General features: G+C 43.6%; 1 protein-coding gene across 1 annotated transcript in view; it reads right to left on the bottom strand.

Annotated features, from left to right (window-relative positions):
* Nucleotides 1-24,583, bottom strand: part of KPNB1 (karyopherin subunit beta 1) — a 28,202-nt gene extending 3,619 nt beyond the window's left edge. The window contains exons 1-21 of the mRNA XM_059149535.1: nt 24,243-24,583; nt 24,082-24,140; nt 21,715-21,897; nt 17,947-18,147; nt 16,916-17,068; nt 14,784-14,843; nt 14,103-14,192; nt 13,631-13,741; nt 12,746-12,847; nt 10,545-10,769; nt 9,164-9,355; nt 8,265-8,395; nt 6,639-6,786; nt 6,229-6,300; nt 4,691-4,835; nt 3,505-3,587; nt 2,781-2,888; nt 2,246-2,389; nt 2,029-2,134; nt 1,245-1,359; nt 289-450 (exon numbers count right to left, since the gene is read on the bottom strand). Coding sequence (XP_059005518.1) covers nt 289-450; nt 1,245-1,359; nt 2,029-2,134; nt 2,246-2,389; nt 2,781-2,888; nt 3,505-3,587; nt 4,691-4,835; nt 6,229-6,300; nt 6,639-6,786; nt 8,265-8,395; nt 9,164-9,355; nt 10,545-10,769; nt 12,746-12,847; nt 13,631-13,741; nt 14,103-14,192; nt 14,784-14,843; nt 16,916-17,068; nt 17,947-18,147; nt 21,715-21,897; nt 24,082-24,140; nt 24,243-24,282 — 2,630 coding nt within the window. The 5' untranslated portion in view covers nt 24,283-24,583. The remainder of the gene's footprint in view (nt 1-288; nt 451-1,244; nt 1,360-2,028; nt 2,135-2,245; nt 2,390-2,780; nt 2,889-3,504; nt 3,588-4,690; nt 4,836-6,228; nt 6,301-6,638; nt 6,787-8,264; nt 8,396-9,163; nt 9,356-10,544; nt 10,770-12,745; nt 12,848-13,630; nt 13,742-14,102; nt 14,193-14,783; nt 14,844-16,915; nt 17,069-17,946; nt 18,148-21,714; nt 21,898-24,081; nt 24,141-24,242) is intronic.
* Between the last annotated feature and the right edge of the window lie 665 nt (nt 24,584-25,248).

Below are 25,248 nucleotides of genomic sequence, written 5' to 3'. Positions count from 1 at the left end.
ATACCATTACTAATGATTTTATTAGGGCCCAAAATCATTTGGGGACTTCACTGAATTCTAGTTACATAAGTTCTGTTCTTCATCACCCCAAGTAATCGAACATTGGCTCAAGGAAAGATTGAGGTTGCCCGGCCCTTCCACTAGTACAAGCCTGAGGAACAAAGGCACTTATATGGGAAAGAGTACAAAACAAAATACCAAGAGAAAGGCAGCCCTTGTGGGAACCCTCTGAAGAAACTGCTTCCTCCCCAAGAAAGGAAAAATAGAGCAGTAGAGATAAGCTCTTACCAAGCTTGGTTCTTCAATTTCCTCAGTTCTTTTGTTGCCCATGTAGCAAGGGTTTTTGCTTTGTTAGTCTTCGATCTCCGTCCTTCCGTTAACAGTTCATGGATCATTGGCCTAGCTTCTACTAACTTCAGTACATCCTTCCCAAATGCTGTACACAAGTCCCTGTGCAAAACACACACACCTGAGAACGTGCTCCCAGCCTCATCCCCCTATCCTGTTTTGAGCCAGTGCTAAGCTAGTTGTGGGTCCCTTGGAATTCACCTACTTTTTAAAGCTGAAAGAAATTTTTGGGTTAAGTTCAGCACCTGCCCTGAACAGATACAAGAAATGAGGTCTGAAGAATCAGGACGACTGACCCGGAGTTCCAACTAATTCATGGTTCTTTCTTCTAGTCATGCCTCAAACTTTCAATAGAGGAGGCTAAAACATAGAAACTGTTGAATAACCTCAGAATACGGGATGGACAAAGATCTGATGATGCTTTACACCTGAGACCTCCACAGACTTTAGCGAAGAGAAATTACAAGTCTGGAGGGTCTGGAATGAGACCAGAGCTAAGGTCTGGAATGAATGATCATCTGTGAGAACTTTTAACAGGACACCATGGGTTCTATTAAAGAATTATCCATATCAAAGAAGTGGATAAGGGCGCCTGGGTGGCTCAGTAGGTTAAAGCCTATGCCTTTGGCTTGGGTCATGATCCCAGGGTCCTGGGATCAAGCTCCACGTTGCACTTTCTGCTCAGCAGGGAGCCTGCTTCCTCCTCTCTCTCTGCCTGCCACTCTGTCTACTTGTGATCTCTGTCTGTTGAATAAATAAATAAAATCTTTAAAAAAAGAAAAAGAAAAAAGAAGTGGATAACTACCATCCAGGCTACCCTCAAAGTTCTTCACCACAGGTCTTCTCACTTCCCATGAGAAGTTTTATTCAGCTGTTGGAAACAGGATTTAACCTACCCTATCAGTCCAGCAGCACAAGCTACTACTCCGTCTGTATGATCCTCATCTCCAGCAATGTGGTCAATGAAAGACAGAATAAATTCTACTCTGGGTTGTACCAGCATGACATCCGCTATAATAGAAACAGAAGGTCTGATGAAGCTGTCCCACCTTTGGCAGGACTACACCCCATTTCGAAATTTCCAAATATACTACCCCGCACCCCGCCCCCAATCAGGCAGGTTTCAGGAGGGAGAATTAGTTGCATATAATTCTACTGAACTGTTCTTCCTCAAATTAAGAAGTCATTCTTCACACCAACAGGAGAGGCAGCTGTTCTTCCTGTTACAAGCAGAAATAATAGAGAAGGAATGGAGCCCTTCCTCTTAAGCCCATGATAGCAGAAAGAGATAAAAGACAAATATTTCCCCAGTCAATTACAGGAACATCAGGTGGGAGAGAAAATGTTATCTCCCGGTCTTTTAACACAATTGCCCCGGAGGTGTGCATATGCTCAACAGCTGCCCCCACCTTGGGGTGGGTGTAGACCAGCACCAACAGCCCTGCTGGGTCCCATCCATTACGAGGCTCAAGAAAGGTGAGACAAAGAACTAAGTGGCGGGGCAGGAAGGAGAAATCGGAAAGACTGTCTCTTCTTCAAAAGCTACTCTCTTAATGAGGGTACTATTCCTTCTCCCCTTCCTTTAAGCAACAGGTGCTAGTTCACAAGCTATAGAACCAAAGACACAGCCCATTTGGCTACATGAACTCTGGACTAAGTTCACTGGGTTTTATACTCAACGGTGCACGTTCTCCTGGTCTCCCTTCAGTCCCTGGACAATTCCGGTGTAGGCCTCCAAGCAGCCTTCTCTTAGCTCATTCAGATAATCCACCATGTCATAGTCTGACTGTAAGAGACAAACAGAATTTCCATCAAACCCAGAGCCTTTAGTTGTAGGACTGTCACAAGTCCCACTCATCCAATCAGGGCTGGACTTAAAAGACAGCTGGAAGCTCACCTTGTCCACCTGGGCTTGGGAGGCCTGCTGAAGAGTATTCAAGACAACCTCTAGATATTTTTTAAATTCTCCACCAATAGCAAGGGCAATATCACCAAACACTGACAGAATCTGTGGCTTCACAGACCTGTGGACATTTTCATTCTGACCAGGGAAAAAGAGAGAGAAGAGCAAATCAATAAAAGTCAGAATATTTGGTCCAAAGATTAGAGAAACATTTTTTATAATAAATAATTGCTAATATGCTTTGTACTGACCTTAAGTATATACACAAAAATTGTTAGTGGCTCTCTCTGGACAGAGGGATTACACATACACTTTACTAGCCTCCCACCCCCCCATTTCATTGAGTATGCCTTCTTTTAATTAACTTTATAACCTTACTTTACAGAATCATCTTGTGAAAATGAACAATTCCCTTCTTTATGAGCCTACTGCCAATATTCTGGCAACTGATAACTCCTTCTCACTTAAATTTTTAAACATCTTTCCAGATTTCAAATACATAAATTAGACTATGTGTATGGATACTCACCCCCAGGTTCTCCAGCAGGAGCTGCATCACCTCATCACAGAAAGGTAAGATGTTGGACTGCAGAGCACGGCACAAGTCTCCCACTAAGCCCACAGCTGCCAAACAAACCTGAAAAGAATCAAGGAAATGATCTTCCAAACGGAACAGGCCACCTGCAGGGTAAGGCATTATTTTTATTTAGCCACTGGTTCTTTATCATTTGGGCCTAGAGTCAAAGAAGAAAACATCCAACATCCTCCCTCTCTGAGATGAGTTCAGGTTTGTTTTTGGGTTTTTTTTTGTTTTTAAAAGTAGGCTCCATGCATAGCATAGAACCCAGTGCAGGGCTTGAACTTAAAACTCTGAGATCAAGACCTGAGCTGAGATCAAGAGTTGGACACATAACCAACTGAGCCACCCAGGTGCCCCCAAGATTAGTTCATTTTAACAATCCACATGGCAAGGAAAGAGCTAAGACTCTCCAAGATATTAAGAAAGGACGGAAATGACAATATCCATGGGAATGATGGTGGCAAGAGCCCGGTGGTTAAAAAAAAAAAAACAGAGAAGGAAAAAGCCCTGCTGTCAGGTGCTATTCTGGGCCATCAACTACCCTGATTTTTTCACTGACTGCTTCAGTTCCACACTCTCAGACAATACAGAGACCAACTGGACTTTGCAACATGAATTAGTTATCAGGGATAAATGAGAATATAAATGTATTCTTTTGGAAAGCACAGATTACCTGGTACTCAGCATAATTTTTCAATCCAATGCCCAGGAAGGGTTTAAAGGCCTCCATGTACTTTAGGAATTCACCACCTAACACTGCAGAGAAACAAAATGTGAGCACCACAGGATATCACAAAAATGAGCAAAAATAACCATGCCAACTCTCCCAAAATGTATTCACTCCAATCAACAGGTTGGGTGCAGTGTGAGTTAATTACTGACTCTATCACAAAAACAGTAAGGTTGTCTCAGACAAGCCAAATTCTTAAGTGCTGAAAAAGGCCTAACTCATGCCCTAAAGATGATGTGAAATCTCCAGAGTGGGATTTCACTATGGCTACACCCAACAAACCAGCAGTCTTTTTTCAAGGGTTAATTTTCCTTGGATGAGCTAACGATACTGCCTCCTGGCCACCTCTTCATCTGATTATAACATGTCTTCTCTGGCAGCCAGCTTTAAAACAGGGTCCATCCCTGAGGAATTCCATCAAGGACATATTTTATAAGCTCGCCAGGGAAAGCAGACTGGGCTTCCTTCTGAATTAGCCACTACAGGGGCCAAAGTGAACCTCCTGATGCTAGTAATAGGTATGGTCCTCAGGAGTGGTCCTTGCCTAGCAGCCTTGGTCAGTGTATACACCACACAGGCCAACCCCAAAGCAGCATTCCAGGTTTCTTAAGTGCCCTTTAATGTGCTTTTAATGGCCCTTCAACGAGTCTTAAGCAAGCATGGCTTCTTCAAAGCAATTTTGTATAGTCAGACATGTAACAACCAGAAAACCAATTAACTCCTAGAACTCTCAGTGTTTCGCTCCATCCTATTCTGAGCACCATGACGTGTCAAGCTAGAGTCCAAAACATTACAACCCAAACTAGGAGGTGCCAAGTGCCAGGGAAGAAAATGGAAACCTTTGTGTCCTCGATCCTTGAAAGGAGCCAAACCTCAAGCAAGTGAGTAGACTTTCAGAGGAAAAAGGAACCTGCCAATGTGAGTTGCAGCTGGCTCCTCTTCATTTCAAGAGCAGCGGTAAGGCACTTATGGACAAATTTACTCTTATATTCAATCCAACTTTGCACTCAAATCATGCCCCAGTAAATGAGAAGACAAGACTATGCTTTCTGTGGTCAAAAAAATTCCCCATGGCTACTGCAACACTTGCATCCTTAAGATAGTCCCTGCCTGATTCTGGCTCACTGACCTTCCACCAGTGTGCTGACTGCCATTAGGGCATCCTCTTGCACTCCCCCAGACCCAGCTGTGCTTTGGAACATCCTTAACAGGGAGGCCATGACCACATCAGAGATCTGCAAAGCATCCTGATGTTGCACTTTTCGGAGAACATTCTGTGAAATGAAAAAGAGTTCAGGTTGTGTTGATTACAAACCTGCCAATCAGAACACTATATCCACCTTTTTATAAAATCACCTGAGCCCTGTGGCTTTTTTTTGGAAAGACTAAACACACTCCTTGGGCTCAAAAGCTTTAACAGTATAAATCATCTGCAACAAAACATACATTTTAACATCCCTATTTTCCAACTCTGAACAAACACAAGATGATCTTCCATGGTACACGAAGTCATCTCTTCCCCAATTCATTTACCCCTGACAAAACCCATCAGCAGCCTCCATAGTCCAATCTTTCTGGAACAGCAGTTGCTGTTTATTTCAGCTTTTAAGTAGGACAGATTACATTTCAGTTCTTACCCATAAAGCAAGAAAGCAATACTTCTGATATCCTATTCACTAATGATGAGCAAGTAGTTCTGATAAAATAAATTCAACCTGAATTCTCCTAATTCAATATTCCTCAAACCTCCCTCCTTACCCTTTCATTTGTTTCAACTAATGTCACCAGATCATTCCTCTATTTGTCTGATGACTAAAGAAAGATCTTAACAGTCAAAATTTTTAAAAAGCAAACAGGTTTTTTAAGTTTGAGCAAGAAAGAGAAGGGAGTTCAGAGAGAAGATGACCTAGTTAGCATCACTCAATACTAAAGCCTAGTATCCACCTGAGCCTTATGACAAGTTCTAGGGTTTTCCTGATTTTTGGTAAAAGAGGGAATAGCACCTCAGTTACTTCAAGAGTCCAGTCATGAATGAGGAGTGATTTTAATCTTTCTGGTCTCCCCTCAAAAAAAAAAATCTACTCTGAACAACTGGTACAATAAATGATTCGAATTATAATAAGGCTTCCAATAGGAACTGTTGTTTCACAAGGCGATGGCAGAAACTCAAGGCTGTATTTTTAGCAGAGTGAACCATAGCTGGGAGCCAAATCTCACTGAGCTACCTTTGGACAACCCAATAAAAACCAAAGACTAGGGCGCCTGGGTGGCTCAGTGGGTTAAGCCGCTGCCTTCGGCTCAGGTCATGATCTCAGGGTCCTGAGATCGAGGCCCGCATCGGGCTCTCTGCTCAGCGGGGAGCCTGCTTCCTCCTCTCTCTCTGCCTGCCTCTCTGCCTGCTTGTGATCTCTCTGTCAAATAAATAAATAAAATCTTTAAAAAAAAAAAAAACAAAAACCAAAGACTAGAAGCTGTCCGCACAAAATCATTGTACAGCTGGAAGCAACACCACCAACCAAGTAGTTTCTTAGCCTACACTGTGCAAAAGACACATTCTGTCTAGAGAAGAAAATGGAAAATCACTCTCCCAATCAACCACCGATGAAGGTCTTTGGAGAAGAATTTCTGATCAGCATCAGAATGGGTGATAAAACGCCGTCCTCATACCTGAAGAGTTGCACAGAGCAAAGACTGAAGGTCATTGAACTGGATCCTATCGGATGTGCTCTGGATATGTGACTGCAAAGAAAAGAACATCATCAAACTCTGAATAAACAGCTTCTAAAAGAGCTCTGCACTCTCTCCATGCTTCTGTTTTTGCTGGGTTTGCCAGGACCATTAAACAATCTTTGTTGATACTAATGCAGGAAATCAACAAAAAACTTATATTAAGTACACATTGTGATACACTTATAAGTAAACTTGGATGAGCAATGCAGATTTTAAGTGGCAACAGTTTTTGTATAAGCATTCTACCTTTCTGAGAAAAACACACTTTCACGTAAACGTGAACACAAACCACCTACAGAGGACGTGGCCCCGCCTTGCCCCACGGTACCAGCCTGGCCCAGACTCACCTCCATCTGGAGCACCTGCTGCAGTCGTTCCATGATAACCAGAGTAGTTTTCTGAACTGCAGGATAACAATCCTTGGCACTATTTTTCACAATTTCCATCAGAGATTCATACGCAGAACTCCTCAGGTTGTTCTGGTGTCCATCAGGTCTGTAAGGAACACACAACAATCCGAAAGTCTTACCCGAGACAGAAGAGAGCTGTAATAACCTAGACCTTGTCTCACGAAAAATAAGGAATCCAGAAACCGCTATGATTGTGAATGTGCTTTGAGTCTGGCAACACAATACAACCAGGAACCAAATTTCTAACTGTTGAGCCAATGGCTATGTTCACTAGGGGTTTTCAGACCTGGCCTGGTTACACTTCAGAATGGTGTCTATGGAAATGGGCTAAGTTATAGGAAAAAAACTAGTTTAAAATGCTGAAGAACCCAACTGACAAGGTCACCTAAATAAGAGAAAAAGAGCTCAGTTTTCTTCATTTGTCTGCAAGAGATGGTATTATACATAATTTTGGTCATAGCAGAGATGGAATTAGTTTAGCATGGCAGAGTTTACACCCTGCCTCCTTCCTCATGATGTCTTTTAAGCATGGCTTTCGGTATAGCTCACATAAAACCAAAATAATTAAAGGTTGTCCCAACTTATATCCCATTGAAACTACATTTCAGGGATCCCTGGCTAACTCAGTCAGTGGAACATGTGACTCTTGATCTTGGGGATGAGTTCGAGCTTCACACTGGGAGTAGAGATTACTTAAAAATTTCAAAAACTCATTTATAACTATTTTATGCCAAGTTCTTCATCTATTATCAGAAATAGTAATTAATGATCTGGCATGGCAACTAAATCCATGATGAGAGCTATTTGCCTTATACAGAAATTACAAATTCCTGTTAAATGTAGATACTACAAAATGAAGGGACCTCTCTAGATCAATTCCTTTTTTTTTTTTTAAAGAGAGAGAGAAGGGCGCCTCAGTGGCTCCCTCAGGTTGAGCATCTGCTTTCTGCTCAGGTCGTGATCCTGGGGTCCTGGGATGGAGCCCTGAATTAGGCTCCCTGCTCTACTCTTCCCGCTCCTCTCTCTCTCATGGATGAATAAAATCTCAAGAAGAGGGAGAGAGAGAGGGAGGGAGAATGGGGGGAGGGGAGAGGGTGAGGGAAAACTGAGCAGACTCCACACTCAGCCCGCAGTCAGATGCAGGGTTTAATCCCACAACCCTGAGATCATGACCTAAGCCGAAATCAAGAGTTGGGACACTGAACCACTCAACCAAGCCACCCAGGTGCCCCAGATCAATTCCTCTATATAGGAGACTATTTTCTGACTTTACTTGTAACCTGAACGTTCTAAGGTAGACAGAGTCAACATTTTCTTCTCTCTTTTTTTATGTAAAAGTAATCTCTAAGCCCAAAGTGGGGCTTGAACTCACAACCCCCAAATCAAGAGCCGTATGCTCTAACGACTGAGCCGCCAGGTGCCCCTTTCTCTTACCTAAACAAATCATCTACTATATGATTTTTTCAATGCTTCCTGTTACTATGTTCCTATGATTAGGCTAGATGCCCCTCACCCAGGGAAAGGAGTTGGATGCAAAGACACCACCCGGTTCTGTGTAGTCACCTGTCTGTGGTCTCCAGGAGCTTCTGAACTATGAGTTCAAAGGAAGAAGATAGGCAATAGGTAGCTGGTTCTTCCTGATCATCAGCCACATCTGCAGCTTCATAAGCAGCTTCAGCCAGACTGGAGAAAGCCTTAAGATCAGACAGAGTTTTAATATTAGTTCTATAAAGAACCCTACCCCAAGATAACCTCATTTTCCCTTAACATACCATGGACAGTATTCCTTTCTAAATGATCTAAGAATAAATCAATGCTAATGAATCCTTAACTTTTTCTGTCAAGGTCGTCTCAAGACAATCTCCTTACAGACACCCTTAAAATTCCAAATTTATTTATTTATACTGTTTGTCCCACCCCAAATTCTCTCAGCAGCAGCAGAGTACTTTCATCTACCACAAACACCCACCACTACTTCTTTCTCCACTTACAGAAAAGCAAAAGCCCCACTCCTTCCTATCTGATCTCCACCCCCCAACCCCCACCCCCAAAGGGCTCTAATGAACTAACTTCAGCCTGTACTGACTCAGCACTTGGGCCGCCTACCTTCCTTCCTTTTTGCCCCTTCTCAGTAATGATACTTTTTGTAGCCAGCAGCTCTCTACCTTAACCAAAATTTCTTGTCCCCAAGCAACTGAGAAAAAGAAAACCAGGTCCAGATAGTTTTCCCACTGGGTTAGCATGACTATTCTAAACGGTTTGGGAACTAGTCACCATGAGTCAACAGCTCCCACTGGCTCATGCAATTGGCATCCCCCACATTTTAACTGAAGAAATTAGGAAGGAGAAGCTATTCAGAAAAGGCCTTCCAGTGAGGTAGACCCATTTCTCTCCCACACCTCCTACCTCCTCGAGAATGGCTCAGCCCTGCTGCTTATCTCAGTTGGAAGAAAAACCCTTACCCAGCACACATTTGAAGCCACTCTGGGTTCAGCACTGAGGCCCTCAATCAGACACTGCAGCAGGGGAGTCAAGTAGACATCATTGATGGCAGCTTCAGGGAGCAGTTCACAAATCCGGCCCACAGTCCATGCAGTTGTATCTCGAACAACTACACTGGGGTCTTTCATTAATTCTATTAGCGTGGGCATAGCCTGCAAATAACAGCAGTTGTTAGCAGAGCCAAGCAAAAATTAAAATTCATGTTGGCTGAAGAGAAAATACTGATGGTTGGGATTTCTTTCAAGTTTTATGCAAATAATCTCTACACCCAACATGGGGCTCGAACTCTTGATCCCTAGACCAAGAGTCGCACACTCTCCCAAATGAGCCAGCCAGGTGCCCCCCGATGAGTGGGTTTTAACCTGAAGCATCAAGATAGTTTGTCATTTTAAGATACATCTGTCACATGTCCAAGAGTATAATAAAATTAAAGTGAAAGATGAAATAGTCCGCTCTTCACCAAATCCCAGTGCAGAGCCTAGTACGGATCCTTCCACCAGCCTTTTACTGACTCACTCAGGTGATGCGCCTAGAGGAGCCGTGACGGCATCTGCCTACATTCCAAAAGGCTCAGTTCCATATGCATGAAACTCAATTACAATGGACTCTTCTATCACTTATAACAGTAAAACAAAGTATTTCCACAAAACTTTTCATTACAATAGATACCATTTTGTCCTAAGGACGGAATCACCACATCGCTAAGTGCATCACAGGGAAGGTTTATGATACAGCAGTAAGTGAAAAGACAAGTTCTAAGGCTACTGCCCAGTAAGAACTCCATCCTGTTGCACAAACATACATGCATACAGAAGAATGTCACACAGGTAAACACTAAGAATTAACAAAGTTTATCCCTGGGCAGTGGGATTAAAGATGACTTTTTCTTTTTTTTTTCTTTTTTTTTTTTTTTTTTTTAAAGGATTTTATTTATTTATTTGACAGAGAGATCACAAGCAGGCAGAGAGGCAGGCAGAGAGAGAGGAGGAAGCAGGCTCCCCGCTGAGCAGAGAGCCTGATGCGGGCCTCGATCTCAGGACCCTGAGATCATGACCTGAGCCGAAGGCAGCGGCTTAACCCACTGAGCCACCCAGGCGCCCAAAGATGACTTTTTCTTTTGGGCCTTTTCTGCATTTTTTTTCAAATCATGACTTTTGTTAAAAAAAAAAAGGTCAAGAAATACAGTTTCTCCTTCCTTCACTGACAGCAAACAGCAATCCAGAATAACCTGTTTGGATGACTATGCACAGTTTTGTTTTGAAAATATGGGCACACTTTCAAGGAAAACATTCAAACAATGAATATCCCCCTTACCACTCCTCCCAAACTCCCTCAGCTCACCTGGATGACAAGTGGTTTGAGTTGATTAGGCTCCGGTCCCTCCAAGATGCAGCCAAACGCCATCACTGCCGCGTCCCGGTACCGCCAGTCAGGGTTCTTGATGTGTTCTTTGATGAAGGGGAGGACGTGTGGGACGATGTCATCTTCACAGCACGTGGCCAGGAGCATGAGGCACACGCCTGCCGCTTTGCAGGGGTTCCAGTCATCGTCGTCATCATTCTCATCCTGACGAGGGTATAGCAATGGTCATCGTTTTGTTCAAGGAACACTTTAACTAAAAAAACCTAGAATTACTAACTCAAAAGGTCTTCAGACTACTCCCAAATGTCACTGGAATTTAAGTTAGGGGGATGTAAATAAAATATAAAACCTTTATATTTTCATTTCTTCCACAAAGAATCATCACACGTAACCTCTGTTAAATGAGATGCAGACGGAGCTTAGTCCTACCGGGTACTATATAGTGGGATGGGCCAGCTTCCACTACACACAACCACGGGGATGGAACTCGAACAGATAGAGAGCAAAAGACAGAACAAGAGGATATGCTGTAGGATTCTAGTTATATGAAGTCCAAACTCAATCAAAATTAACCTCTAGCACTCAGAGGGAGACAATGAATGACTAGGAAGAAGGCATGAGGTGGCTTCTGGTATGCCACTAATTATATGTAGTTCAATGAGAAGTTAAACAAAAAAAAGATTCCATGCAGACAGATCTCCCCTGAAAGTAGAATTCAAGGTTTTTCTTCCTTACTGTGACTATTCCTACCACACAGTAATTTAAGGTAGGCTGCCTTCTGCAGCTTCAGAATATTACATACTCAAAGAATGACTTGTTCCCATAACAAAATATAACAAAAATACACAAAATATACAAAAGCTAGGAAAAATACTAAGGCCAAAAGACACAGAAGTAACTGTTAGATTGGATAAAGAGACAAAAATTTGAGAGAACACCCCGTCCATTTCAGACCAAATACATCTCTAGTTATCTTTTATGACTGTTATACTAAAAGAGTCATGTACTTTCCTAAACACAAATGACATTCCTGGGTACAGGGAATCTCTCCAATGCTCCAAGTCATAGCAGTGTTCCCTCGGAACAACACTGGCTCTCTGGGAACGCTCCACATGCAGCAGAGAGGAGGGACAGAAAGAATCTTTCCAAACACCATACCAAAAAAAGCCGTGATGCCTAAAGTCAAAAGGGGACAATGACAACCAAGATATACTTCTTATGAAAGAATTTCTTTATTTACTCATTAGGCCCACATCTTCGTGAAGTCTTGTTGCTTTTATTTTGTCCTGAATGTTACTGATGTTAATAATCATGAATGATCAATTTTTTTTTTTTTTTTTTTTTGAGAGAGAGAGAGAGAGAGAGAAACAGAGTGCAGGCAGGGGGGTACAGAAGGAGAGGGAAAGGGAGAATCTCAAGCTGGCTCTACACCAAACAAGGAGCCCAACGTGGGGCTTTAATGATCTCACCACCCTGAGATCATGATCTGAGCCAAAATCAAGAGTAGGGACCCTTAACAGACTGAGCCACCCAGGCGCCCCCAGAATAATTCTTCTCCAACCTCATCAGCATTTTACTTCATTTAAGATTTTGTATTTTATTTGACAAAGAGAGAGAGAGAGAGCACAAGCAAAGCGAGTGGCAGGCAGAGGGAGAGGGAGAAGCAGGTTCCCCACCAAGCAGGGAGCCAGATGTAGGGCTTGATCCCAGGACCTTGGGATCATGACCTGAACGAAAGGCAGATGTCCAACCCACTGAGCCACCCAGGCGCCCTTCATGAGCACTTTAAATGTATGTACATACTGTGAACTCCTGAAAATAACTCAAATGTTAGAAGGTATTCAAGTGGCCTGAAACTAGTCCATCTCTCTTGTCAACCTTTCTTTACTGCAACTTTAGTACTGCGTGTGTCTTGCATTACTTTGGACAAGGTATAGCACTCGGGAATCTGTGTAGCCTGTGTCCGATCGAGGCCGAAATGTTCAGACCCAGCTCTCCTTCACAAACAACTCAGAGCCTAAAGGATTTTAGAGATTGAGTTCAGCTATTCCCAGTCACCTATAACAGAGCATCAACCAGCTAAAGAGTTGCCAAGTCTTTTCACAGAAACTGTTCCAGAGCAAACCAACCCTCGACAAAGTCTCACAGCTTAACCAGTTCGATCTGCAAGGTTAACTCACCTGTTTCGTGAGTGTCTGTGTGAGGATTGGAACCAGGTACTGTAGTGCTCCCTTGGCATAAAACTTGCTGGTGTGCTCAGGGGGTCGTCCTTGTTCTGCTGCCTGAGGAGAAACATAAAAGCAAATTCTGGACGGCAGCAAACAGGCTCCTATAGAGGCCTACAATGCGAGCTGCCCAGGGGTTTGTACAGAAATACACAGAGCAAAGGTAACATCCTCTGTGATCTTTTGGAGGTCCTCGTTTCTTTGGTCTACTTCAATGGGATTCTTTGAGGCCATACATATAATCCACCTTAAAGGGCCAAGGCAACCTTAAGAACTACCTTTCTTTTTCACAAGCCCAATTTATATTAACAAGCTGTCATCTAACTAACCTTCGGATCAAGAGATGTACTAAGTTTACGTAATGATGTCAAAAATAAATCTGTGTTTCTTGAAGTGTGCAAGACAAGGCTGGAAACAAAGCTTGAGTTCAAAGATTGCAAAGTGCAGAACTAGCCCCCTTGTCTCTATGGAATTTCTTCACCAAAGTTAGTAAGCTATCAATTATGCATCCCATGTGTTTGTTAGGACTTCCAAAAGGAAGTAATTCAGCACTGCACGTCACCTTGTTAAACTGTGACTGCCTGCTGCCCCCTTGTGTTCATTGTACTAATATCAACATTTATAACATCACGTCTGGCTGATCGGTAAAGCATGAAATGCCTCATTACAGGTCTGTCTCCCTCCTAAGGGGCTCTGGCTAGCAGAGAAAGCAAAATCTCTACAAATGGAGATGCCCTCTAAGCCCAGTCAGAATGAGGCTTTCCCAGAGGAGACTAATGTCCACAAAGGAACTATGTCAGAGAAACAACTCTCCCCGCTCCGACTCTCTCCCAGGCTCACCTCGGAAGCCTCAATGGCCAAGTCCATTTCTTCATCACACACATTGGACCAGAATTCTATCCCTTGTAGGGCCACCTCATCAATGTCACTTTTCATTGCTTCAATTGTGATCTTAAGAGGGAGGGAAGAAAAAAGACAACATCCCAGACCCCAAGTAAGTGCTGGTTCGAGTTAGACCCCTCCCACTTCCAACCGCAAACATTCAAGTGTCAAAAATGTAGATTTATGAAAGCTGGGTCTGAAATGAAGGGTAGAAACAGGAAAAAGACTTTTAAAATACACTCTTTCCCAGCACAAAGACAGTACAAGTCTTTCTGGCACATTACTGATGGCTTAAACATAACACTCCGACTCAAGGAATTTTCTTAATTTCATAATATTAAGGAAAAAAATTACAGAAATGACAAAACAGCAAGAACGAGGAGTTTTACAACCAGTTACATGCTCACATACATAAAACAGAAATACTTACAGCAAAAAGAGCGGGACCCATATACGTCTCCATGTACTGATAATACAAGGACATTATCTTTACCAGATTCTGTAAGGCAGCCACTCGTACCTTTCACAAAAAAAGATTAGTTTGCTATTTAGTTTAACAACGTAGTTTGAAAAAGGTAAGTCACATAAATGGGTTAGTAATATAAAGGGTCAACTGAGTAATGTCATCTGGGTAATGTCAACATTTCCCCCCAAATCAATCTCTTCTCTTCCCTTTTTTCCATCATTGTTATTATTTCTTTTTCCTCTTTTTCCCCACTACTTTAAAGGTGCCTGAGGAACCTACAGAGGACTAAGCTCAGGAATGCCACTCAGACTGGATGATACTCCCACCTGTTTCAAGGGTCAAGGTTTAGGTTACAGCAACAGCAAAGCTGTTTGAATGGCTACAATGAAAATCAATCACTTGTGTAACTTACAGCAATTAAGTAGCAATGGTGATCAAAAACCATTTCTTCCTTAAACGTTTTAAGAGGATGGCAACTTCCATTATGTTAACTTTCCAAGAACTGTTTTTCCCTCTTTTATTAAGAATAGCATCAGCCAAACCTTATTTCTGAAGCACCTGATTCTCAACATTACAAACCACTATCTAGAGATGGCGTTTCCCAGGAAAGACAAAGCTAGGTTTTTCACCGGAGCTTCCACTCACCCTTGTATCTGGACACTGTGTGGCTTCGCAGACCACCTGCATGATGAAGTGCCTCTCGGACTGCGAGAAGAACAAAGATCAAGAGAGTAAATAGAGTACCAACTGCATATATGGAGACTGCTAGACTAGCTCTTTGGAGAAAACCCTGTACCCCCCTCAGGGACCCCATATCCCTGAACCAATCAAGCAGCTTTTTCCTGACACAGCAATGGCATCAGGAAGGCTATCAAGAGTCTGCCTCCCGTATCTACTGCATGACCCGCCCTCGAAAGAGGTCCCTAATCTTTTAATCCCCAAAATGACCTTCACAAACAAGACTCCAAGGAGTAAGTAAATAGGAAAATGTAGGTCACAGGGTTTAAATAAAAATGGTTAAAAAACCCCCCAAAACCATACATTAGGAAAACCCATTTTTTTGTATTTAAAATTTAAGAGAATTCAAAACATCTGCTTTACTTCAACATAAATTTGTTTTCTGGGAGATGGCAAACCCCCATCAAATATAGTAAGATACAAGAGAAGAGAGCAATGAAATAATTTGCTACTATTCCAAGTCTTCTGAAATCTTAAAGGAGGGAGTCTATCTAGAAAAATTGCAATTAGAACTGCAATTTGCTTTGGCTTCTTAGACCTCCCTACTTTGTCCACAATAGGATCAAGAAATGGCAAAAGGCACAGCTCAAGTGTCAACAAACAAATATACTTGCAGACCATATAATTGCTGATTCTCAGCATAGATCTAAAAGAACTGAAAGCAGGGCCTCAAAGACCTATTTGTATACCTGTGTTCATAGCTGCATTATTCACAATAGTCAGATGAACAGAAGCAACCCAAATGTCCACTGACAGATGAATGGATAAACAAAATGTTATCTATGGTATATACATCTAACAGAACAGTATTCAGCCTGAAAAAGGAAATTCTGACACAGGCTATAATGTGTATGAACCCAAGACATTATGCTAAGTGAAATAAGGCAGTCATAAAAGACAAATTCAAACACTGTATGACTGATTCCACTTAAATAAAGTATCTGGTGCAATCAAATTCATCAAAACAGAAAGTAAAAAAGTGGTTGCTAGGGCCTGGCAAGGGGAGAATGGGGAGTTGTTCAATGCAGAGTTTCAGTTTTGCAAAATGAGAAAGTTCTGCCAACTGGCTGTAAAACAATAGGAATATACTTAACACTATTGAACTGTACACTTAAAAATGCTTAAAATGATAAACTTTATGTTACTGTATATTTTTTACACAACTTGAGCGATGGGAGAAATACTTTCAGGCAAAATAAACTTTGTTTATATATTAATTTTCTCAAAAGTACCTTCCAAGGAGTTATGAAATAGACCAACTCACGTAATTTTTTTAGGGGTGCCTGGGTGGCTCAGTTGGTTAAGCATCTGCCTTCAGCTCAGGTCATGATCCCAGCGTCCTGGGATTAAGTCCCATGTCAGTTCCCTGCACAGGGAGGAGCATGCTTCTCCCTCTGCCTCCACTCCCCCTGCTGGTGCACACTCGCTTGCTCTCTCTGAAAAATTTTTTTTTTTTTTTTAATTAAACTCTATACCCAACAAGGGGCTCAACTTCAAGACCCCGAGATCAAGAGTTAGATGCGCCACCAACTAAGCCAGACAGCTGCCAGGTTTTTGGGTTTTCTTTTTTGGTTTTGTTTTTTTTAAAAGAGTGAACGTTATAAACTCCCGTGTTTTTTAAATTTTATTTTTTATCTAAGAGAAAGAGAATCTCAAGTAGACTCTGTGCTGAGTGCAGAGCCAGGCATGGGGTTCAATATCAGGACCCTGAGTTCATGACCTGAGCCGAAATCAAGAGTCAGAGGCTCAACTGCCTGAGCAACCTGGGTGCCTTTAAAAAAAAAAAAAAAAAAAAAAAAATTTTTTTTTTTAAAATCCCAGAGCATACACACACTTTGATCTGTAAAAGGAGAAACCTAAGCTTAGAAACAATTCAGATCACACTTTTCCCAAAAGCAAAAACATACTCCGTGGCCATTTCTCACATAACACAAATCTTCACTAGAATGGAAATGAGTGCACCTAAACAAGATGGTTCTTTCATTTAACTCTTACTTCTTCCCTTCTGAACATACACCTTTTTGTCATAAAAGACTCACCTCTTTGTCAAAGTTTGCTTTGGTGAACTCCAATGAGTTCAGGAGTGCATTTGTCGCCGCCAGCTTCACATTATTACTGGGCTCTTCTTTCCTCATCCCCTGGATTATAGCAGTCAGAATCTCATTGGATTTATCCTGTAGTTGCTCTGGGTCCTGAAACAAGCAGAGAAGTGCAGTGAGTAAAATAATAAGCTCATGACTAATCAGCAGTCCTTTTAACTGTGAAATCCACTCGAGTGAGTATCCTGACTTTCTCTGATCTTTTCCCACACATTTCCATTTAGGGACAAACCACCTGCAAAATATCCCGGGGCCTAGTAGTCCAAAATTGAACTAAAACAAGTTAAATCCATCAACTTCATCTGATTTCTTAGCATAATGTTTCTGGGTATGAAGTAATGCCGTTTTTTTCCTTCCCCCTTCTGTACAAAGGGACATGGCAGTCTGGTGTTCTTCCCAGGCCATCTGTATCAACTGCCCGGGCACAACACCTAGGCAGTCTAAGTCCAGGTCAAGTGCGGACTTCCCGTTTCATCAAGTTTGTATATGGAAACAGACACCCAGGTGGTGGCCTTGGCAGCAGCCACAGTCTCAGGAGCGCTACATTTCACAAACTGCTGTGCCTTCGGTGGCTAAGCCAACCACAGCAAGCGCTGGCAAAGTGTTTCTGTGAAATAGTACATGCAGAGTAACACAGCATGCTGAGGTACACTAAGGGATCCGAGTCAGGGATGCTCCACAACCAGTATATCCTCTTTTAAAAGTCTAGAAGCCCCACCTCTCCAAGCATACAGATTTCTACTCTGAGCTTGGGATCCTCAATTCTCTTTACTTTAGGGCATGATTAGCAATGTGAGGATAAATCAGCTATCCAAACACAGAAGTCTAGATTAAATAAAGCAGTACTACTTGCAAAACATTCTGTAGCAGCTTGGCTTTCTCCATCATGTAAGAACAATTCTAATACCACGCATGTCACAACTAGAGGGAATCAGATCTATGTGAAGTTGGATACAGAAGGCTGTACTTACTATATCTTGGCAAATGTAACCAATAGCTTCCAATGTTGACTCTTTCATGTGCTCTGTGCTGTTTGGGTTTGTGACATTGGCCACCAGCTGAGGAATGAGTTCTGGCCACTGGTTCACTGGGATCTCTGCACAAGCAATACCAGCCACACATTGTGAGGCAGAACTAGGCCGGTAAGTTTCTGTGCCCAAAGTCTGCAAAACCTGCACACACATACACAAAACGAAAGATATCAATTTCTAAAACTATTTGAACACATTTTGCCTACCACGCTTCTTACATCAGTCTGAATTTTCTGTAACACACGAAAGTAGAAAAAGGCATATACAGTATAGTCAGCCGTCAAAACAAACAACCAGCCTCACTAACACCAACACAATCAACATTGCTCCAGAGCCTAGAAATGAAACCAATCGTTCCCTACTTCTAAAAGGACTTCTCCAAAGCCAGACACCTCATGTCAATGTTCAATGCAAGGTAAGAAAGTGATAGTCAGTAGGGAGACAATGTTAGAAGGCAAAGGAGACGACAAAATTCACCTTCTAGACTCCTTGCAGGAGATACAATGTTAGGATGCTAATAGTCTTGTTTTGTGGACAGAAAATGTGAAAACTTCAGAAAGAACCCAATTCTGGGCATTCAAATGGTTCTAATTCACAGATCGTGGTTTAGTCTGATCTAAGGAAGAGATCTTCCAGCTCATGAGATGTAGAACAAGCTTCCTTTCCTCTCGTCAATGACAATTTAACACCTGGGGTGACTTTCATAGAAAGGTCTTGGTCAGGGGACATCACTAGATGCAGATACAAAGTTACTTGATGTCACCAACACCTAAGAATGAATCCTTACTTAACTTCCAGTCTGGAAGGATTTGTTGTTTGCCCAGGAATCCGAGAACTCTTCTCTCCACCATCAACAGATAGGAAGAACTAGTTAGATATGCCAATTAAAATGGGATCCGCGGGGCGCCTGGGTGGCTCAGTGGGTTAAGCCGCTGCCTTCGGCTCGGGTCATGATCTCAGGGTCCTGGGATCGAGTCCCGCATAGGGCTCTCTGCTCAGCAGGGAGCCTGCTTCCTCCTCTCTCTCTCTGCCTGCCTCTCTGCCTACTTGTGATCTCTCTCTGCCAAATAAATAAAATAAATCTTTAGAAAAAAAAAATAAAATGGGATCCGCTTATCATTAAATGGGTCTTGTTTGAAATGATTATCATACAAAGATTTATGTAAAGCATAAAGGCACAGGTACAGATAAAGGATGAAGCCACAACTGACCCAAGGTTAATCATTACCACCATCAGCTAATTCAGTCAATGAACTCACTAAGAATCACCCGTCCACTCAAAAGGCAAACAGTTAACTGTTCCTGACATGAACACAGGACAAAGCGTAGCTGCCAGATATTCAGGCCAGCTCTGCTGACTGGGTCAGGTCACTTAGTATCCTGCTTTGTAGCTAATAATAATGAACTCCCCATCTTTCCCCCATACATTATACCATCATCCCTGCCTGCCCCACTGCCAACAGCTCTCCCAGTAACAACTGTTCTGACTGATTCTAAATCAAGGTTTTGCTCTCTAGGGCTACCAGGGCGAGAATGGACTTTAAGAAAACCTGTATGTCAAAGACATGAAGCGGAGAGGCAGGGATGAGATGACCGGTCGAAAACAGCAGGGGCTGAACAGGTACCAACCCAAGTGATGAAGGGTTCCAGTTCAGGGTGCCTTTATACTACACCACACCATAGCCTGGTACAAGATGAGAGCAGCGACTCCCACCATACCTTTATCTTTCTTCCTTTAAATGGCTTTTCGAAGACCCCTAGTTAATATTGCTTGAGGTGATTTAGAGACCATAAAAGTCCAACTCCTAATGGCAGAAAGGTTGTTTTTTTTTTTTTTAAAACCTAGGGGGTAACCCTAATAATAACAGCCAATTATCAGAAAGAAGAGGGATAAAGGAGGGACCCCCAAATGTGTCCAAGACCCACACTGCAAAAAAATAACTATCGGGCGCCTGGGTGGCTCAGTGGGTTAAGCCGCTGCTTTCGGCTCAGGTCATGATCTCAGAGTCCTGGGATCGAGTCCCGCATCAGGCTCTCAGCAGGGAGCCTGCTTCCCTCTCTCTCTCTCTCTGCCTGCCTCTCTATCTACTTGTGATTTCTCTCTGTCAAATAAATAAATAAAATCTTTAAAAAAAAAAAAAAAAAACTATCAACACTGAGAAAGTATTCTTTACCACAGGTGCTATGAAAGGGAAAAAGGGCCATGATTAAATAATTTTCTTTCATGCAGAAGGGTTCAACAACACATATAATATACAAAGTCTTAACCAAATTTTAACAAGTGTTAAATGCCCGAAAGAGCCAATTACAGTTCCAATCATGTCTCATTACATTTACTACTGCACGATTCTGCAAGATGAGAAACTGAATGGGCACTATAAGCACCAAGATTTCCAGTGATTGACGGAATAAACTTCAATTATATCAGATTACTGAAGGGAAGATTAAAATGTTATTACATAAGCAGACCCAATGTGGACAGAAATAGCTCCACATACTCCAAAAAAGATTCAAAATAAGTTGGCTTTCATAACCTAGTTCCCACAGTCATGAGTACCTTCGTGCAAGACTAGAAAGACAAGGGTATATAACTTAAAAGAGATATTGCTGCCTTAAGGCTCACAAATTTACCTAACGCTGATACCTCAAATCAGGAAATAGCAAATATGACGACATGTGCAAGTACACACTTAGGACCCCCTCCCCCACCGATTTCTCCTCAAATACCAAGGGCTAATTGCATGAATTACCATTTTCTGTGCCTTATCCACATAAGACAAACCACTAAAAAACCTCGTTAACTAGGGGGTGGGAAAGACATCTGTCCGTATATTCTGAGTTAACTTTTGCTGCAGCTAGAATTACGGATTTTAGCTCAACAACAAAGACACAAGACCTCCATGATGCAGAGCAAGGGACATTCAATTTTCCTCAAAACTCATCAATCCACTCCTTAAAGATCCTGATTAAAAGCCAGATGCTTCTAAACGAAGTTTTACATAATTTACTAATTAGATAAAAGCATCATTAACTTCAAATTCTTATTTCACAAACTCTTTGGGCTTAAAAGGCGCAAGAGATTATTTAGTTCCCCTTTGAACTCCACATAGTGCCATGCCTAAACCACCAAACAGTGAATATGATCTATAGCACAAGTTTAGCAAGAGCAAGGACTCTATGACTACAAAAAAAAAAATCACATAGGAATACAGGAACATCTAAAAAATAATTCCTGAGCCTCACTCCAACAAAACAGAATCTCTGAAAGGAGCCTGGAAATATATTATTGTTAGCAAATTCCCTTAGTGAGTCTCAGAGTTCAAGTTTGGGAACCACCAATGTGTATACCATGTCGATTCACCAGATTCTACAAATTCTGGCAACCAGTTAAAGGTGCCCAAACTGCTGTTTACTTTAGTTTCTGAAAAGAAATCCAACACACTCATTAATGGGAAATGACAGCACCGTACACACAAGCTAAACTGAGAAAGAAAATTTAAATCAAATACTACCTTTATCATCAAGTGAAGCTTAAGTCTCAGAAACCTATTACACCATCACCTCTACCCCATGTAATGACCAAAAAACTGACCAAGATGTTTCTTGTAGGGGGGTCCAGGAGGAAAGGATGGGGTGGGTGGGTGGGTGGACGGTGAGGTTTCTTATTCCCAGAGGCTGACATGATCAAAAGGAGATAAAGTTACTTACATAATTCTTGACTTCCCGTCGAGCATTAGCATCAATTGCAAGCCACCTCTGCTGATATTGTGCCTTGATATCTGGATCTTTAGATGTCAAAGAGTTCTTGATTTGTAGACCAGCTGCAACTCTGGCAACCTGACTATTTCCCGGATTTGCCAGCACTCTGGACAGTTCCACAAGGAAAGTGGGCTATTAAGAGAAGATGCATTTGTGAATGAAAGTATCTCCTGGGAATTTTACCAACTGAGGACAGTTTACAGAGCACCAACATACTGGGGGAAACCAAAATTCTTCAGGATATATCATAACATCTCATAAAATGCTAAAATGCCTACTTCAAGACTCCTATAAATGTGTTACATGGTACACAAGTCAGTCACCCATCACCTCACACAGCCTCAGCATTTATTGAGGTACAGATTTTCCTATCAATATCATTCTTAGTGTTCAAATCTTCACATTAGATCACCCTAAAATAAAGCTTGACAATCTAGTAGTCAGAGGAGTCTTCTATTTAACAATGCCTGACACTCAACAAATACTTGTTAAATGAATGAATATGTGAAGACAGGATAGAATGTAAAATTGTTTCCCTAAATTTAAGATATCTCAGTCTAAAAAGATTAATATTCATCAGGGCGACTTTTGATCTCATGCAGGCAGGTAATCTTGGATAACAGAGGTAAATACTTACAAACCTGAAACATGGATTTAGGAAGCTAGTCTTCTCTTTTAGTTTTAAGTGTTCAATGAGAGAGGAACAATGAAAAAAGACTTACTTATAATTTTGATAATATTTAGAAACAGGGGAAAAGTGAAGAGATAAAAATGCCAAGACAAATTTGCCAAGAAAAAAGATTTTACATTTAACAGTCAACAGCTAACACACTAAAGGCTCCTACACATTTTGAACTTGAGCTGTCCACTGAGCATAGTGCATTTCTGAAAACCTTTCTCAACCTTTCATAATGCCCAGGTCCCCAAAACTACTCCCTCTGTTTAAAAATTTTAAGACACATTCCTCTTCCCTGCAGAAAGCTCTGTCCAAACCGAAGTGAACAGGAAAAACCAAAAGCAGACAGTTTCTTACCACTAACAAGTCCTGCAATCACATAAGATAAATCTTAAAAGTTTTATTAATTATGTACCAATAAGGAATGTTAGCAATGCCACAAAGAAGTTAAATGTTAGGAACAGGATAAAAAGCTTCTTGTAAATGAGCAGAAGCAGAAACAGAAATAAACCCCAAATGGAAGTATTATTGGTCTATGTTAGCAGGACAAAATCCTTTCTATGGAAAGTTAAGAATAAAAAGTAGTAAAAGCTAGCACCTAAGAACGCAATAAAAAAGAAAGTCATTTAAGACAGCTTGTATAAAATAAGCAGTGTCATTTTTTGGTTTATATTTCGTCTAGATTACAAAGGGACATGTTGGGTTACAATGTTATTTAGGCTTATTACCTATTACCTTTAAAAGATGTCAAGTATCCTCCACCTTTCCATCTGCTCCCCATCCCCCCCGCATAAGAGGGACATCAAAGGGAAACGTTACTGGCACACGGGCTGTTTCAACCAATCCAGCCCACATTTTATACAGAGGTCCAGTCTAGTGGACTTCTCTTCATTTTTTCTGTACCCCTTAAATATGAAAACGAGGAACTTTCCTTTGTGAATGCATCTGGGAACAGGCCCGATCAAGGATGAGCCTCAGCCTGTTATATGGGTACAACTTCAGTCTCTACCCATCGAAGTAAAAACAAAAAACAAAAAATCCCCAACCAACCCCCACCAAAAAATAAATAACCCGAAGAGGAATACCCAGGAAGGAACGGGAGGAATATTGCCAGAGTGGGATAGGAGGTATTCGGGTGCCAGGCCTGGCCATGAGCTCAGTACCAAGGGGCATAGCAAAGGGTAGACTCTGGGAAGTAGGTGCAGAGGATCACAGGGGCCACGGGACAGGAAGGAAAAGCCGGCCCGGGTCAGAACAGGGCGGGCAGCTGGGCTCCGAGCTTCCACATGGCCCCTAGGCCCGGCTCCCCCACCCCCACCCTTGCTGAACACGCAGCGCCGCGCAACCTAACTTCCCTTCCCTCCCTCTTTCTCCCTCCCGCTGCACCGCCGCCCTCAGGCCGCACGGCGATTGGGCGGCAGTCACCCCGGCGCGCCGCGCCATTGGCTAGCTGCCGGGGCCCGGGGCGGGACACACCCACCGGCTTCCCGACGGCGGGGTTAGGTTGGACCGGGGTGGGGGGGAGGGGGACGGGATGGGGCGGGGTGGGTTCCCGAGGCCTGGGCCTCCAGGAGGGCGGGAAGGCCCGCACGCAGGGGATGGGTGGACGGCGGGATGGGACACGGCGGGGTGGCACGCACCAGGTTTTCCACGGCCGCACGCTCCAAGAACTTCTGCGCCGCTTCCAGTTCCAGCCGATCTAGGGGGAAGGAAAGTGGGAAGGGGACAGGGTCAGAGGGGCCAGGGCTTCCCCTCCCCCCACCCGGTCACCTCAGCCCGACCCCCGGCCCCCGCGTCCTACCGGGAGACACGGTCTTCTCGAGGATGGTGATCAGCTCCATGGCGGAGGTGGTGGCGGGGACTCCTCCTAAGACGACGGTCCGGCCTCTCGGGCGGCGGCTCTAACTGGGGATGGGGGTTGGGGGTCGGGTGGGAAGGGAGGGTGGGGTGGGGGGCGGGGGTCACCACAAGCCCATTCACCGGCTCCCTCTTGGTAGTCGCCCCGGCTCCCTTTCCTTCCTCTTTTCCTTCCTTCCTCCCTCCTAATTTGTTGCTGGCGGCGGCGGCAGCTGCTTCTCTGGCGGCGGGGGAGGGACCCCGGGGGTAGCTCAGAGCGCGGCTGGTGCTCGGGTGGCGGAGGGAGAAAGAAGGAAAGGAGGCGGTAAGTGAACGGCGGCTCGCAGGGAGGGAGAGAGAGGGAGGGAGGAAGGCGGAGGGATATTCGGGCCGGACCTCTCCGCGGCGGCACCGCGCTCCATGTCGATTGGCTGCCGCCGTGGCCACGCGGAATCCTCAATTGGCCAGGCGGTCAGCATTGAAGGGCCGCCCTGCGCCCATTCGCCCGCTGGTTTCAAGGCCCGGGTTGGCTGGGCGGGCAGCAGAAAGAGGCGCGCGGATTGGTCGGGGGGAGGGAGATTGGGGTGGGGCAGGCGGGAGCCGGCCGCTGATTGGGTTGGCCTGGTAAAGGCCTTGAGCGCAGACCGGCTGAGCGCTGGGAGGAGGGTGGACCAAAGGCGAGACTCCGGGCCCGCGTGATTGGCTGGGACACCAGACGTTGATAGGATAGGGCGCCGGGGAGAACTGGGGAGAGGAGTTCGGGGTCGGGGCCGCGGAAAGGCGGGAGGCGCCCCGCCGCTTCAGGAGCCTAGCGCGGGGCACGATGGGACGCCCCCGGGAAGGGGCGGAGCCGTGTTCGGGCTGCGGTTGGGAAAGCGCCGTCACTCCAAGGGGCGTGTTGAGGAGGGTTTCGCGGGCCCTAGCGGGGGAGGGGGGACCGTTAAAGCCTTGCACCGCGCCCACAGGAAGCT

This window comes from Mustela lutreola, chromosome 15 (genome assembly GCF_030435805.1).
Source record: "Mustela lutreola isolate mMusLut2 chromosome 15, mMusLut2.pri, whole genome shotgun sequence".
NCBI classification, from domain to species: domain Eukaryota; kingdom Metazoa; phylum Chordata; class Mammalia; order Carnivora; family Mustelidae; genus Mustela; species Mustela lutreola.
This window is presented reverse-complemented; position numbering and strand designations above follow the sequence as displayed.